The sequence below is a fragment of the Alosa sapidissima genome, chromosome 12, assembly GCF_018492685.1.
Source record: "Alosa sapidissima isolate fAloSap1 chromosome 12, fAloSap1.pri, whole genome shotgun sequence".
Taxonomy (NCBI): Eukaryota; Metazoa; Chordata; class Actinopteri; order Clupeiformes; family Clupeidae; genus Alosa; species Alosa sapidissima.
This window is the reverse complement of record NC_055968.1, coordinates 31,867,145-31,882,946: the sequence shown is the minus strand read 5'-3', so window position 1 is coordinate 31,882,946 and position 15,802 is coordinate 31,867,145. Positions and strand designations below refer to the sequence as shown.

General features: G+C 41.4%; 2 protein-coding genes across 5 annotated transcripts in view; one reads left to right on the top strand and one right to left on the bottom strand.

Annotated features, from left to right (window-relative positions):
• LOC121724836 (ATP-binding cassette sub-family D member 3-like) overlaps positions 1 to 2,472 on the top strand; it is a 20,956-nt gene extending 18,484 nt beyond the window's left edge. For all 4 annotated transcript variants that reach the window (XM_042111692.1, XM_042111690.1, XM_042111691.1 and 1 more), the window contains exons 21-23: positions 179 to 283; positions 1,714 to 1,770; positions 1,997 to 2,472. In XM_042111692.1, coding sequence (XP_041967626.1) covers positions 179 to 283; positions 1,714 to 1,770; positions 1,997 to 2,074 — 240 coding nt within the window. In that variant the 3' untranslated portion in view covers positions 2,075 to 2,472. The remainder of the gene's footprint in view (positions 1 to 178; positions 284 to 1,713; positions 1,771 to 1,996) is intronic.
• A 403-nt stretch (positions 2,473 to 2,875) lies between these two features.
• LOC121724838 (tissue factor-like) lies at positions 2,876 to 7,780 on the bottom strand. Its single transcript, XM_042111696.1, has 6 exons — positions 7,221 to 7,780; positions 6,963 to 7,077; positions 5,895 to 6,082; positions 5,416 to 5,597; positions 4,727 to 4,895; positions 2,876 to 3,159 (listed from the first exon to the last, which is right to left on the bottom strand). The coding sequence occupies exons 1-6, from the start codon at positions 7,282 to 7,284 to the stop codon at positions 3,005 to 3,007; spliced, it is 873 nt and encodes a 290-aa protein (XP_041967630.1). The 5' UTR covers positions 7,285 to 7,780; the 3' UTR covers positions 2,876 to 3,004.
• Positions 7,781 to 15,802: the final 8,022 nt, after the last annotated feature.

Genomic DNA, 15,802 nt, shown 5'->3' with positions numbered 1-15,802 from the left:
GGGACATTTTGGTCATATTTGAATATTGGGGGGGGACACGTCACCCTCAATGTCTATGGTGACTACGGCCCTGGGACACTACAAGGTTTTGAGATGCTTGGGGGGATGTTCGTGGGTCATGGGATTGTAAACGGTAATTTGAGGTCACCTGTGAGTGATGGGAATGTTGCCTTCACAGATGGCCCGTCTATTCTACCACAAGCCCCAGTTTGCCATCCTGGACGAGTGCACCAGCGCAGTGAGCGTGGACGTTGAAGACTACATCTACACACACTGCAAAAATGTACAGTAGTGTTGATTATCATCATTACTAGATAGATACATAGATAGATAGATACTTTATTCATCCCGAGGGAAATTTTAGGCATCTAGTAGCTTATACAACCATAACACAACAAACACACATACATCCATATATCTCACATACATAGAAATCACTCACAAAAATGTCAAAATTAAAGAGTGTGTGTGTGTGCGTGTTCATGTGTCAGGGTTTTCGTTGTCCGGTAATTGGCAGACATTGGCCGGAAAAAAATTAAATGTCAGACAAAATTAAATCTCTCAGGTCAAATTGTCCGATTGAAATTGGCTAATAATCCCGTCCTCCTAACACAATCTGAATTTGAGAATATGCCTAAAATATAGGCCTATACTAAAGCAAGAATACGTCCTTTGGCTATGTTTTAAAGGAACAGGCTCTACCATTTGAAAGTTGGTCTGGAAACGTCTGTGAAACAACGAACGAATGATTCAGCTCCACTATCACCAGAGAAAAAGCAGAAGTGTTGGGCGTATCTGTCAGAATCAGTGACGTTGGAAGTGGAGGTCGCACCAAGACACTTTTTCTGTGTAGACACAGCCATGGCTACACTGGACATGCAACTGAGTTCTGTTCACAGAGCATGCTTTCTCTGTCTATGATCTGCAGCGTTAGGGCCTCCTCGACGTGGAAATTGCTGGTCTGCGGATAATTTGCGGCACAATCAAATGGTATCATTGAACCGCGGACCGAAAGAAAAAGAAACTAAACATTTTCCAGAATAGGAAATATTTCTTAATTTAGTGTTATCAATAGCATTAGGGCTTGGTGGTGTGCATGCTCGTTCAATGTGTGTGCGCATCTGCGAAAGTGAAACTGTTGAACCACTAGAGATAACGTGGGTAGCAGCAACAAACAATGTAGCCTATTTAAAACAACGAACAAAGCGGATTCTTGTTCATGAAAACAGCATAGAGACTGGATAGATTTTAAATTGACACTAGTTAAGCATGTTTAAGTTAGACTAATGAACATGTTGCATTCTATACGGCCTGATTATGTCATTCTTTAAGCTACATAGCCTGTCTCAAGTTTTCCTCAACTTGACTAATTAAGAAGCGATAATAGGATATTTGACCGGCATATCATCAAAATGTCCGGAAAACGAAACCTCTGCCGGTCACTTTAACCGGCACCGTTTTTTTCAAGCGGAAACTCTGGTGTGTGTGTGCATGTGTGTGAGTGTCTGTGCTTGTGCGTGTACATATGTGCATTTGTGTGTGTTGAAAGTTTATGTCTCTGGGCAGGGGGCATAGTGAAACCACATGAGTGTAGTGGAGGTTAAGGGGGATTGTTTATTCTCTTGTGTGTGGTGAGTGGATTTGAGCCTTAATCTGTTAATCTCAGGGGTATATTTGTGTGTGTGTGTGTGTGTGTGTGTTTTCTGTCCTCAGGTGGGCATTACTCTCTTCACAGTCTCTCATAGGAAATCTTTGTGGAAACACCACAAGGTGAGTCCTATCTGCTCTTGTATTATATCACACATTTCTCTGTTTCCCCACTGCTGTGCTGCATTTTGTTGTACAGTATGAGATATGTTAGTTTTGCCGTCCTTTGGATGTTTGTGATGTGTTACTGTGACGTCCCATATGAAGCTGTCCTCATTTAATGTCATTTCAACTACACACACTGAGCGAATGTGAAAACAGAGCGTGCTGTTTTGTTGATATTCTGCAGTACTACCTGCACATTGACGGGAGAGGGGGCTATGAATTCAAGCCAATCACAGAGGAGACCGTGCAGTTCGGTTCCTGACATCGCCTGGTGAAGGCCCATATTTAGAGGACTGCAGAAGAACTTCTACCCATCCATGCGTTTAGCAAATCAAGGTTTTAAATGACCTGTACTTTATCTGTACTGAAGTATTTTATTACTGTTTAGGAAGTGATTCATGTGTGCCTGCTGAAACATATTGGTAAACTTGGAAATGTAAAAAACGCCTTTACTGATGATTAGGGACACAAATGTGATTACTGAAACCTTTAGACAAAGTGGTGAATAACGCCTTATCAAATGGACTTGTTAGTATGTTGATCTTTTTTAAGTTATGTTTTTATAAAAGGATCAGTGCACCTGTTAATGGACAGATGATATAGAAGCTGTAAAGATGATTCTAAGTATTTAATGTATATGAATATATGTATATAATGTTACATTTATTTTTTGTGTCTGGTTCTTCCTTCATTCTGTATCTGATACCGGTATTTCAACCCTTTCTTCAGAATATGCTATTTTATTCACTTCGGAAAACTTTATATGAAGGATCCAACCTTAATACCCATACTTCATTTTCTGTGTGTTTATTTGAGTTGGAGTGAACCAAGTTGTTAGCCATCTGGCTCTCCTTCAGAAGTAGGCTAACAGGAAACAGGACGTGGTGGTACCAGTCACATACGTTTTAATAGTGCAAAACTTTTAACATCATACAAAACACTACAAAAATACTGGAACATATAGCTGATTTTCATCAATAAATTATATTTCACAAAAAAAATATTAAATAAATAAATAACATATAAAAGCAAATATATCTTTAAAAAAATACTATAACCCTGTCAGGTTATGAAACGGGCAGGTTAAAAAGTGCAAGATGGCTTCTCCCAAAGAGAGGAGTGTGGACCAGCCACACTCCGCAAAGTGCTGTACAAATGTCCCGGGACTTGGATTCATCCCCAGCGATGCGTTCTATACAGTAGTCGTTGTCGTCCCAGACGCTGCTTCGATCTTCACCTGCTTGGAGAGCCGGGCCCTCTTGCAGCACAGAACAATCATGATGATCAGGAGAATAAGGATGAAGAGAAGGATGGTGGCCCCTCCTGCCAACACGTACCAGCTGACCTCTGTGGAGGAGAGAGAATTAACACTTAGTCCAATTCAAAGATGCTTTATTAGTATGACATAGAGGGAGATACAGTGTTGTCAAAGCATGTAGAACAATAAAACAGCACATTAACTTGTACTATTCCACTGAAACATTGCACACATTGAGGAAGAAGAGGAGAAGAGATACAGTAATGTTAGTCTGTTGCTGCTTTAGTCTTGTTAATCTCTTGCTGCTTTACAAACTTTCAAATAATAGGGTCCATTTTCTATTTCTATATAGAAAGATAAGAGTACGCAATTATGTCAAGAGGTTGGTGATACTTCAGCTTAACAGCCAATAAAATCATAGTCCTCCCTTACATGCCCTTGAAATAATGTGTTGATTGCCTGGAACTGTTTACGGCTCTGTTGCTCTGAGTCACTCTGTTCCCCCTTTACAGAGCGAGGACTGTTTGTTTCCCCTTTACAGAGCTAGGACTGTGTTTCCCCTTTACAGAGCGAGGACTGTTTGTTTCCCCTTTACAGAGCTTGCACTTAATGAACTCTGTAGTTTTTTGAGTGCATTGACCGAATACAGCTGGAGGAGGACCGCTCACGGGGTAGCTGAATTTCACAAAAAGTTTATTAAATTAGACCAAAACCGTAGCCTGTACCTTTAACCATTCTGGCTACTGTTCCTGGGTTCTTGTACTGTAGCTAACATGTGTATGGAGACTGTAGGAGACTCTAGGCGTGACAGGGAGCCTCTGAGTTCCACAGCTGCGGCGTGGAGTGGAACCCCTAAGGGCCTCTGACTCAGAAGCGGCAGAGTCCTGCCCCTTCATTTTTTGTTCCTACGGTCTGAGCAGACCACAACTTATTGGGAAACAGAGGGGATTGGAATGTACCAGACCCAAAATACTAGTACAGCTTCCTAAATATATCCTCAGGACATTCTCACAGTGGATTGAAAGATCACCAGAAGTGTGGAAGGAAATGGAAGGAGCTTAGGAAGCTCTCCATCACATCATAGACTAAGGTGTGCAGTGCTCATGGTGACTAACTTCCCAGAGGAAAATATTGCTGCTTTTAAAGCAGTCTTATTGCTGGTTAATCATACATAAATGAGCTGTTACTACATACTGGTCTGTTTCTCCTAAAGCACCTTTAGGAGCAAAAGAAGAGCAGATGAGTATTTTAGGATCTTAAACTGAACTTAATTTGGCATAATTTTAATTTGAGATGATAGGATATTTTTTATTAATTGAACTGAAGAAATATGAGGAAAGTAGCAAAGGCACTCTGTTTAATTAACTCCTTTAATTAAACATGGCAACTAGTTAAAAGCACATGGGCCTATATGTGTTGCAGCCATATTGGCCTTCTTCAGGGGATGAGTCCAAATCTTAAATTGAATTTATATAATTTGTGTCTAGTAGAAATATTTCCTTTCCTCTGGATTAGCGCCGATTCTTGAGCAATGGAACAAAATAAGGAAAACAATTGGAACTATTATCAGGTTTAATAATTAACTAATTTTGCATCATGGTTTGTCCTATTTTTCAAGAATCGTTAAAAAAACAGACCAGATGTGGTGCTGCTTACCCTCAAAGAAAGATGCTGTCTTTGGAGGCCAACAGACGGGAATGGACCATGCACCCATCTGATGTTGCGGTTTGCGGGATTTGATGTACGCAGCCACAGTGAAGCAGTAGCTCACGCCCCTCTCTAGCTTCTTAATCTTCACCACATTACTGTGGTTCTGGGTCTTGCTCTAAGGATACAAAAAGATAACACATTTGTTAGACACAAACACAGACAGACATACATCACACACATGTCACAAACACACACACACACACATACATGTACCAACACTCAAGCTCTTGGATGACACAAACACAGCTTTGCGTGTTTGGCACAGGCAAACTCAGCTTATGAGAAACATGAATCTCATTAGAAACACACAAACTGGCCCCGTTTGTTCCGATTAGGCAATACCATGGAGATGATCCACAGTCACAATGGAACCAAAGAGGAGTGAAAAAATAATTACGATTATAACCACAGGCTTGGATATTGCGGTGATATAGTGAGTAATCCTCTAAGATTAGAGTCACACGTACACACCATTTTGGTTGTAAACTTATTACACCATATCATTTCCGAGACCCAAGATTTGTACGCCTACGCAGAGGCGTTCTGGTTGGTGTTGAGGATATCAGTAAACATAACATCAGTAATACAGCAAATAAACAATACAATCTCAATCCTCAGTAAAAATGGCAACCTACTTTTCCTGTGCTTCCAGCTTTGCTGTACTGGACTTTGTACATCAGGTCACTCATGAAGATCTCTCGGATGTTTACCGGGCGCCCATTTCTCTTTATGGCCGTCAGGGGATCTTGGACGTGGAGCTCCATCTTAGTCGTGTCCTCGTTCTGAACCACCTTAAACTTCGGACTTCCTATTTTTGCTGTTGGGGGGGGGGGGGGGGGGTGGGACAGGCATATACTAGTCAGGTCATCTGAGGTCCCAGGAGATGAAACAGCCTTCTAAGAACAGCTTTCGACCTGAACCCTAAAATCCTTATTCAGTTATGCCTCTTGACATTATAGGATGTTCCATAATATACACCAATATGTACTGTCTTGCCATTATCAGTATCATCACTTCTTTAAAAAAAAAAGGAAAAAAGAAAACTGCATCATCTAGGTCAACATGAGTACACCTGAAGAAGACGTATGCTATGGATTGAAAGACACACACATACTTTCTTTATAGGGGCAGAAGTGAGGTGCTGAGGCGTATGGGAGCTCCACGAAGTCTGTTTTGGCTGAGGGCAGGGGCTCGGAGATCACGTTAGCAGTGTAGGTGCTCCTCAGGTTCTCCAGCTTATCGGTCAGGTCACACTCCGTCTCCCGTGTGCGGATGCAGTGCATGGTCTTGTCCTCGCTCAGTCTATATGGACCAAACGGACAACTTCAGACTCAAATTGGCTACACTTCAGACCCTTTGACAGACACTAATCCCCCCCCCGATAATATAGACCCTTTCAACAATAAAAACAAAAACAATGCTTGAACGTTCTATTTGGTCCCCAATCTACTTCGACCCTTTCAAGAGAGTTCCATTATCAGCATCATAGTTGGCCCCACAAGGCTTCCGTTTTAATATTCCATATGTTATCTTAATGCAGAGGAAGTAGACTGGGAACCAAATAGAACGTTCAAGCATTGTTTTTGTTTTTCTTGTTGAAAGGGTCTATACAGGTGCTCTCTAGGGGCCCCCTGTCAGTGCTAGGCCCTTAGAATCATCCTAACCCCCCAAGGGCGCCCCCTGCTTCAGACTCAGGAAAGTAGTCTGACTACTTGCAAACAGTTCACACTGAAAATTTGATGTAGGCCACATTTTAAAAGGTAATGTGAACAGCTAAACAAAAAAAATCGGATCTGAGCAAAAAATCTGAATTGAGCATAAGATTTGCGATGTGAACGGGTCTACTCTATGTGTCTCCAGAAATTCTGTCCTTAAAAACAACCTTCCTGATCACAGCAGTTTTGCATTATAATGGAAGCATCATCATTTTGTATCTGTGAAGACTGATGTAACTGTTACCAAAGTCTGTCAAGCTGATGAATTGTATCTGACAAAGTTGGAGATGACTGATGAAGTTGACATACTGTCTACAACTTTATCAGTAAAATGTGGCAAATAGAAAACATCTGGAATCCTGCATTCATCTAAGAAGCAGCCTTCCCTCCTAAATGTCTATGAATACTGGTGGTGCTGTGAATATTTTGGTTGTTTGATTCTGTGGGAAAAAAATGAATAAGCCTACCTTGAGTACTGCACGCTGTAAGAGTAATTTGTAGGTTTGGGGCTCCAAGTTAAAATTGTCTTGAAGTTATAGGAAGACCACGCTACATTCTGCGCCGGAGGTGGATAATTGTCACCTAGGGTAGAAACAGGGGAAAGGTCATTCTCATTGGACTGCTGGTCAAATGTCTTAAATATTTTTTAAGAAAACCTATAGACAAGCAAAGCCGTATTGGCAGCTCTGTCATGTAAATCCATGGTTCTGCATAGGCTAACTTACCTGAAATCGCGGAGATGAGAGTCAACGCGAGGACAGCTACGTTTCCCAATGCTGCGTTATACATATCAAATTCCAACCGTCAAATAAAAAAAAAACGGATTGATCGTCCTTTATTTAAGGTCCTTCAAACACCCAAACTGGTCAGAAATGTAAGTGAAAGCGGTATTTGGGCTGGATTTATTACCATGGCTGCGTGCAGCCCCCGACTGGAGCTCGTGACTCACTCGGAGATTCCAGCCCTTCTTGCCAGCGCAAACCCATATAAGGTCATCCGGCAATATTCTTGCACATAACTGCATAACTTATGTTGAATAAAGTTTAACATAAAGACAAATATGAACAGATATAAATATATATTCATAGTAGGCCTACCAATATAGTAACACTTTATTTTAGCAAACACGTTATTAATTATATGCCATTAAAGTGTTAATGTGTGTGATATGCATGTAGCAATTAGAGCAACAAGGTCTGTATTATGTCTTTATTGAACAATTTCTTACTCGTAATTAATACGTGATTTAATCTTTGTAAATCCTTAATAAGCAACCAATTGATCTTGATCTAAGGTTACTGGTAGGACTATATAGATTCCTAGTTCACTGTCTGAATATGTGACTTTTACTGACAGAATAACATATTTAGACAATGTATTAGAAGGCTCTAGATTTTCTATTTTGATCCATACTCCGTATTAATAAACTTAGATTAAGACCAACTAGTTGCCTATTCAGAATTAACCAATAATAATTCACCTATTGAGTAAGAATAAGAAATTGTTGAATAAAGACCTATACTAAATGTGTAATGCCACTTACTACAGACCTTATTGAGCACTACATATAGGCCTACACATATGAGTTATGTAATGGCTAGTGTTACCATTTATATTTATTCACATATTTATACAGCCTTACAATCTCAGGCTTTTGACTCAGTTCAATTGCTTAATTATGTATAAATATTTGTATATAGTCATAGTCAAGTTTATTTATATAGCACAATTTAAAACAACCTGTGGTTGACCAAAGTGCTAAAAAAAAACTAAAAACAGATAACAGGAAAATAAAACAGGAACAGGAAAATAAAACAAAAATAATATGTTCATATATATAGCCTATACAATATAGCCTATACATTAATTTAAAATCCATTAATAGCATTATGTTCTTTTAACTTGGCTTTAAAAGCACCAATAGTTGGTGTAGATCTAATGTGAAAAGGGAGGTTGTTCCACAACTTGGGCCCAGCTACTGAAAAAGCTCGGTCACCTTTTTTAGACGACTCTGAGGTAGTGAGAGCAGTAGTTTATCTGATGACCTCAGAGTTCTGGGAGGGCAGTGAAAGTGTACACGCTCACTTAGGTATTGGGGAGCTTGTCCATTTAAAGCTTTAAAGACAAAAAGAAGAATTTTGTAATCTACTCTAAATTTCACTGGTAACCATTGCAGAGATTTCAAAACTGGAGAAATATGTTGTCTTTTTAGACTTGGTGAGCAGCCTTGCAGCTGCATTTTGCACCATCTGAAGTCGGGATAGATCGTGACTAAATTCAAGATGGCTGCAAACGCTAAACTTCGCGAAGATACTGTCTGTATAAATCGTCTTGTAAGTAAACTACCAGTGCTTTTTCAAAGTTCTCAATGTCTCGTTTTAAATGTCAGGGCCCTCGGAAGTCTACCAATGAAGTGTGGAGATACATTGAGCCTCGTAAATGGTGTAAAACAGTGATTTATTTGCATGGCTAGCCCGATGCCGAAGCACCACCATTGAAAAAGCTGTTCGTAGCATCGGCTAACTAGCGCCAAATTTTGGAGTTCAGGGGACAAGCCGAGATGGGCTATGAGACATACGTTCACACTCGGTATCATGTTTCAACACACTTTAGGTCAGTATCACACCGGAATTCTCCTTTAAGATAAAGTAGAGTAGAATGTGTGAATTGATTTAGACAGGCCCTAATCAAACTTATTATTGATGTTGCCCTTCTTTGTGTCTGTCAAGCGCTTTGAACAGTCACTGTGCTTGCAAGAGTATTATGTACATTTACCTCACATGTTTAGGTTGCGGGTACGATGCTCTGTCCGGCATCTTTTCTGTCTATTTTCAATTGTTATTGCTATATGTCTTGATGTCTGTGTGTGAAGTGCTTTGGGTTGCACACATGAAAAAAATGCTGTAGATACTGTATGGACTTACTCAGCCTACTTACTTGCTATCGGGGTATGATGATTGCCCAAGACTGGATTGTTGAACTCAGAAATAACTAACTGACTAAGCAGCTCAAGCAGCTGCCCTCAGAGTGAAAAATGCCCTGGTCAAGTTGCTGCTAGTAGACAGCTTAATTCAGTCATCATTTCTGTCATTTAGAACAGGAACTTCAAATGAACTCCATCCATGAGATCTTGTCCAGTGAATCAGACACTTCCAAAAATCTTCACTGATGGGAACAAGTAAGCTGCCAGAAGTGCGACTCCCTCTCTAAATGAGTGTGTTTTGTTTACATTAAGTTTTAGACTACTTGTTGCCTCATACTGACTGTCCAAGCACACTACTTGTCATGAGAACAGGAGATGAAGATGTGTTGTTTTATGAAACTTAGATCTCCCATGGTAACCAGCATTAGCTGTGGGCCCTGTGAGTTAGCGAGTGATCTGAGAGAACAGTGCTCAGGGTCCTAAAATCCGGAGTGTTGCTGCTGTAGCCACATAAACACACACACACACACACACACACACACACATGCATAAACAGACCCAAGGAAAGAGAGAGAGAGAGGAGTCTTTATCATTCCAACCATGCATATTTTTCTAAAGAGATGGTTGGTAGTACTTGGTATGCATGTTTGCTGTTCTGTGGTAGACAGCTTGTGATTAGTTTCCTTGAGGGCTGATTATTCCCTCGTGGGCTGTGAGGGTCCTGGCAAAGGCACTGCCTGCCCTGTCGCGCCCTCTCCCGCCTGCCAGAACAGCACTGTAATGTTTATGCAACAAAGCAGCAGAAATGTGCTTGGACAAAATTTGAGTCCAAAAGCTACAGTATGATCTCATTTTCTGCTAACATGTTTTGTGCAAACCAAGATACAATCGTCATACAATGTGTACAACGCATTGTAGATGTGTCTCCATAACATATCCTTCTCACCACTGAAGACCAACTGAAACTGGCAGTCTCAGGATCAACCCCCTGTCCCCTGATGAACCAAATACCAAACTAAAGAAGCAGATTCTCAGGCATTTATAAGCACTTTTCTGTGTGTTTGGATACATCACAAAGAGCCTTTTTACGAGGCATGCATGAGCATAATGTCCTAGGAATGGCATTAGTCCACATCTGTAACCCCATCTGAGCAACTCTTGTAAACAGAGACAAAGTCAGTAAACTATCACAACTTCAGAGCCTGAATAGAGACGTTCAAACAGACATAACCTCAGGGAACAAAAATACCAATGAATTGTTTGTTTCATAGACTGTGTAAGGTTTGTTTCCACAGGTTGACTGAAGGAGGTTACATCTGACTAATTGAAGACGTAAATAAAAAAAAAATAAAAGCTGTATTTCTCCACTCTGCTCCGTTAGCCTGATTCATGGCTAGTCACATGTCTTATAGTAAATGCCCATGGTTCTTCATGGCCACATGCCTTATAACAAATGCCCATACTTCTTCTTGGCTTCATCACAAAAGCCCCTTGTTGCACCCAATTTCCTCCTGTTGCACCATCAGTGGTTGCACATGTGTAAGCAACTAGCAACACTTCCTGCCTTTATTTCACTATCTAATTACACTGTATAGGAGGCTGACACTTTGGCAAATGGTAAATGGATTGCATTTGTATAGCGCTTTACAATTTCATGCCTCATATTCACCCATTCTCACACACACACACACACACACACACACAGACTTATACACCGATGGCGGAGCCTGCCATGCAAGGTGTTGCCAACCTGCTCATCGGGGCTTTGGGTTATTTGAAGTCAAAAGGACAGGAGCATTTCCTTCCATAGCCGTCACATGTCTGGACAGCCAACACAGTCAGCTGTCGGGACAAATAAGATTACTGTCACCATCCTGAGATTGATAATTTGCACAAACTAATTTAACTAGATGTACCGCATAGCGGTACAAAATATGACCGCCGCTCAGTCCTGTACATCCGTTCCGCGAAAATAAATCACACTTCAATTTGTCTCCATATTTTACTCCATCCCCCACTCTTGAAACTTTTGTGTATGCTTGTTTGGCATGCCTGAGTGTGTGTGTGTGCGGCTGCACAGAAAGTAGCCTACTGGTGCTGAAAAGGTGAATAGATTGTAGAATAGCCAAAGAAGATGTAGCATTGTTATAAAACCTTTAAAATCTCTAAACAATCACAAGTAGGGCAGTTCATCACAGTTCATCCATTGCAACTGGATTGATGAAAGGTCACTTACACCTGTAGGCTACATTGTATTTGGGAAAAGCAAAAGGTATCAGCATAATGTTATTTATTTATTTATTTATTTATTTATAAACAAAAACATCTCTGTCAGTTCCATGCCGTTTTCAACAGCTATCAAAAACAAAGGTCATTTTTGGATGGATGGATTCTTCTTCTACATAAGATTTTAGTCATCTTTAGTTCATGTAATACTTTATTGTCAATGCACAAATTAAGTAACAGTAGTCTGAAACGTTATTGTTAATGCACAAATTAAGTAACAGTAGTCTGAAACGAAATGCTGTTTTACATCTAGTGGTGCAAATAACTGACATGTCCAAATGGACTTTGATGAAATGCGTCTCTAGACTGTTCATACACATTTTAACGGGCCAAAGTTGAAGAGCTGTTGTCCGTGCAAATATAGGCTGATTCATGTTCCCTTGCATTGTGTAACTGAGGTCCATGGCTAGGCTGGCTTTCACCAGACCAAGCTCAATCTTTTAAGAAATCAAAAGATAAATAGCGGGCAGATCAGGCTGGGTTCACCATAGGCACCCGATATTGTTTAATTTTCTGATTGAGATATCCACGCTCTGGCTATTCTAAATGCAAAAATGCATCAGGGAGTACACAAAACTGTAACTAACAAACTAGATCCTAATAGAAAGCTGTTGGCTTCCCTAAGCTACAGGTAGGCTTATAAGGTAGGCCTATGTACAACATAAATTGTCAATAGGCTATGCTGGCGACACAAATAAAATCTCCTTTGGAAACCAATGGCTTACGCCTTACAGTATCAAGCGGACTTAAACTGCCATATCGTGGCGAAAAGTTGTAATAAAATTCACGCAGCTCCATGAGTCAAGGAAAGCAAATCACAAATGAGTGATTATGGGCCAGATTGATGTGGGCCCTTGAGACCAACATACCATAAAAGATTCTTCATCCTCAGTGCCACGGTTCAGGTAGTTATTTAGGAAAAACTGCTTTTTTTGCGGTTCGGGGGGCCCAGCACGGGGGGGGGGGGGGGGGTGTCTGGCCCCCGGGGACGAAACAAAATTTTTCCGTAAAAGTCTAGTGGGGCTACATACCCACCAAATTTCATGTGCCCGGGTGGTTCGGTGTCCCGGGTATCGTTGACCAAAAATTCAGGAAGTAGATGACGGGGGGGGGGTACAATCCCTATATGACCGCTTCGATAGCGGCGGTCATAATAATACTAATTTATGTCATTAATTTTTAATTTGAGTGAATTATCTGAGACATTCTTTGCTTAAAGTCCTTAATTAGTTGGCCACCACCTCAGCAAGGAGTGCATTTACTCTTTGAGTGAATTTATCTGAAACACTACTGTACTGTGTGTGTGTGTGTGTGTGTGTGTGTGTGTGTGTGGTCGTGTGTGTGTGTGTGTTTGTGTGTGTGTGGTCGTGTGTGTGTGTGTGTGTGTGTGTGTGCGTGTGTGTGTGTGTGTGTGTGTGTGTGTGTGTGTGTGTGTGTGTGTGTGTGTGTGTGTGTGTGTGTGTGTGTGAGCTATGTGAAAACCTCAGAGGCGAGTTCCACTGAATGGAAACCTCCTTCTCAGTGACGCACCTACAGCGTAATCTTAGATATTCCCTTTTGTGCAGAAGTGCCCTACTGAGACCAACGTTCAGTCAGAAGCTGGTCAGATGAGCAGTGGTTTCTCAGTTATTTCTTTAGACACTTGAGCAATCCATTGTATTTTTCATGACACCACTCAGTCACAGGAAGGAAATGTTTGACACTACAGTGAGGGGCCTATAGTCTGGCGGCCACGCCAGCCGACTGCAGTCTCATCTATATATCTGACAATGATGACTACAGCGTCTGACCTGTCCTCAAGAGGCAGGGCAAGCTGCTGGCGCCAGGGGGCTGTTCGGTTCTGTTATTGTTGACCAGCAAACAGACGCCTCTGTGTCTGATCTATGTGCCGCACATGGATGTTTTTTGTGCTTGATTCCTCAAGTTGCAACCCCCCACCCCGCCCCGCCCCCGAGCGCCGCTGAAGCAGGCAGCTCACTGCGTCAGGATTAGTGTGTGCTTCACCTCACTGTGTGTTCACTGTGGATTTCACGGGATTTAATAGTAGTATATATACTAGTATATAAGAGTATATAAAATAGTATATATACTTATACTTATACAGAGATAATCCTTTAGTCATGAAAGAGTAGGGATTCATTTAAAAGATTGGTTCCAGAATTTCTCTATCGCAAACTTGAACTGTATACTTTCCAGTTGCAACTAATGCATTCCCCATTCCTGCCACTTGTAATCACCACATTTTAAGACTCATTAGCTTTGCCCTGTAGGTTAACCTCACCCAGTTATTCAATGACTGAATCAGCCAGACTGTGGCTTCACCATTTATAAATAGAACAATCATGTTTTCATCGCAAGTGGAAACACTGTGACTAACTGGCCTTAGCTTGGTCACGATTCACATACTGTATTCTTTCTTTCTCTTTCTATTTGTCCATCTGTCTGCTCTTTCTCTTAGTCTGATCCTCCTCTCTCTGACACACTCACACACACACACACACACACACACACACACACTTCTTGAGAAAACAGATGGACACTTCTTGAGAAAACAGATGGATGAAACATACATTCGTAGACTGGCTTCCGCACATGACCCTGATTCGGCACAACATGAAGAACTCAACATGTAGAAATTTTTCATGAGAAACTAGACGGAACATGACCGCCTCCCTCAAAGTCCCAATTTAAATTTGAATTTAGTCACGATAAGTCGAGCAACGAGTAAGAATGAACAGGTATGATAAGGGATCAGATTCCAAAAATAATTCAGTGGAAATGCATGGATTCCAGTTTCTTCCAGTAGCAGCAACTGGAATCCATGCATTTCCACTGAATTATTTTTGGAATCTGATCCCTTATCATACCTGTTCATTCTTACTCGTTGCTCGACTTATCATGACTAAATTCAAGATGGCTGCAAACGCTAAGCTTCGTGAAGATACTGTCTGTATAAATCGTCTTGTAAGTAAACTACCAGTGCTTTTTCAAAGTTCTCAATGTCTCGTTTTAAATGTCAGGGCCCTCGGAAGTCTACCAATGAAGTGTGGAGATACATTGAGCCTCGTAAATGGGTGTAAAACAGTGATTTATTTGCATGGCTAGCCCGATGCCGAAGCACCACTATTGAAAAAGCTGTTGGTAGCATCGGCTAACTAGCGCCAGATTTTGGAGTGCAGGGGACAAGCCGAGATGGGCTATGAGACATACGTTCACACTCGGTATCATGTTTCAATATACTTTAGGTCAATATCACACCGGAATTCTCCTTTAAGAAGCTCTTGCTCCACTTGGTGCTGATGTCATGAACTAATCCAGTGGTGAGGAGGCTGGAATGATAAATAAAACTGTGAGCAGGGTAACAGCTCTGCCGCTCCCCTCAAAACCTGCTCCTAATTACCCAGAAACCATCATCCCACAACATTTATTATTTCATGCCTTATTCGGTGGTGGGCCTGTTGTACAACTCATGTGGGGAGAAAATCATGGCAGTATCTCAAAGAGACTGTGGCAACACTGTGGTTCAGAATAGTAGACTTCAGAACATATTGTGAATGTATGACAGCAGTCAGAATATCTCCCTCAGAGGATTGCGCAGGTCCCTCAGTGTAGAGTTATGTAATGCACACACACACACACACACACACACATGCACACACACACACACACACACGCGCATGCGCACACACACACATACACGCGCACACACACACACACACACACACACACACACACACACACACACACACACACAGAGCAAAAGTCTCACAGATTAAGGAACCCAGCGGAACTCTCTGAGACGAACATCAATTACAGCGGTCTCACCCTCCTCCAGTACCCAAGAGGGCTGTGCTCATGTGGAAGAACCTAACCTCTGAGGCCCAGACTGCTCCACTGCTCCAGGATAAATACAAAACACCACTGCTCTCTGCACCAGGAATAAAAACAGACATTAATGAACAAGTCAAAATCATGGACAAACTCCAGAACTGTCTGCGGCGGAGCACAGAATGAGACAGATTAGTCTACGGGGCAGAGTTCACAAAAAGTCCAAGAATTTAAAAATTAGGATGAAAGTTTACACGGTACGTGGGATTC

Bases quoted from the DNA above. Each gene is read 5' to 3' on its own strand.
- LOC121724838 (XM_042111696.1), bottom strand. From the start codon at position 7,284: ATGTATAACGCAGCATTGGGAAACGTAGCTGTCCTCGCGTTGACTCTC. The intron at 4,896-5,415 runs GTAGGTTGCCAT...TTGTATCCTTAG, and splicing joins AAGCTGGAAGCACAGGAAAA to AGCAAGACCCAGAACCACAG. The intron at 3,160-4,726 runs GTAAGCAGCACC...TCTCCTCCACAG, and splicing joins GACAGCATCTTTCTTTGAGG to AGGTCAGCTGGTACGTGTTG.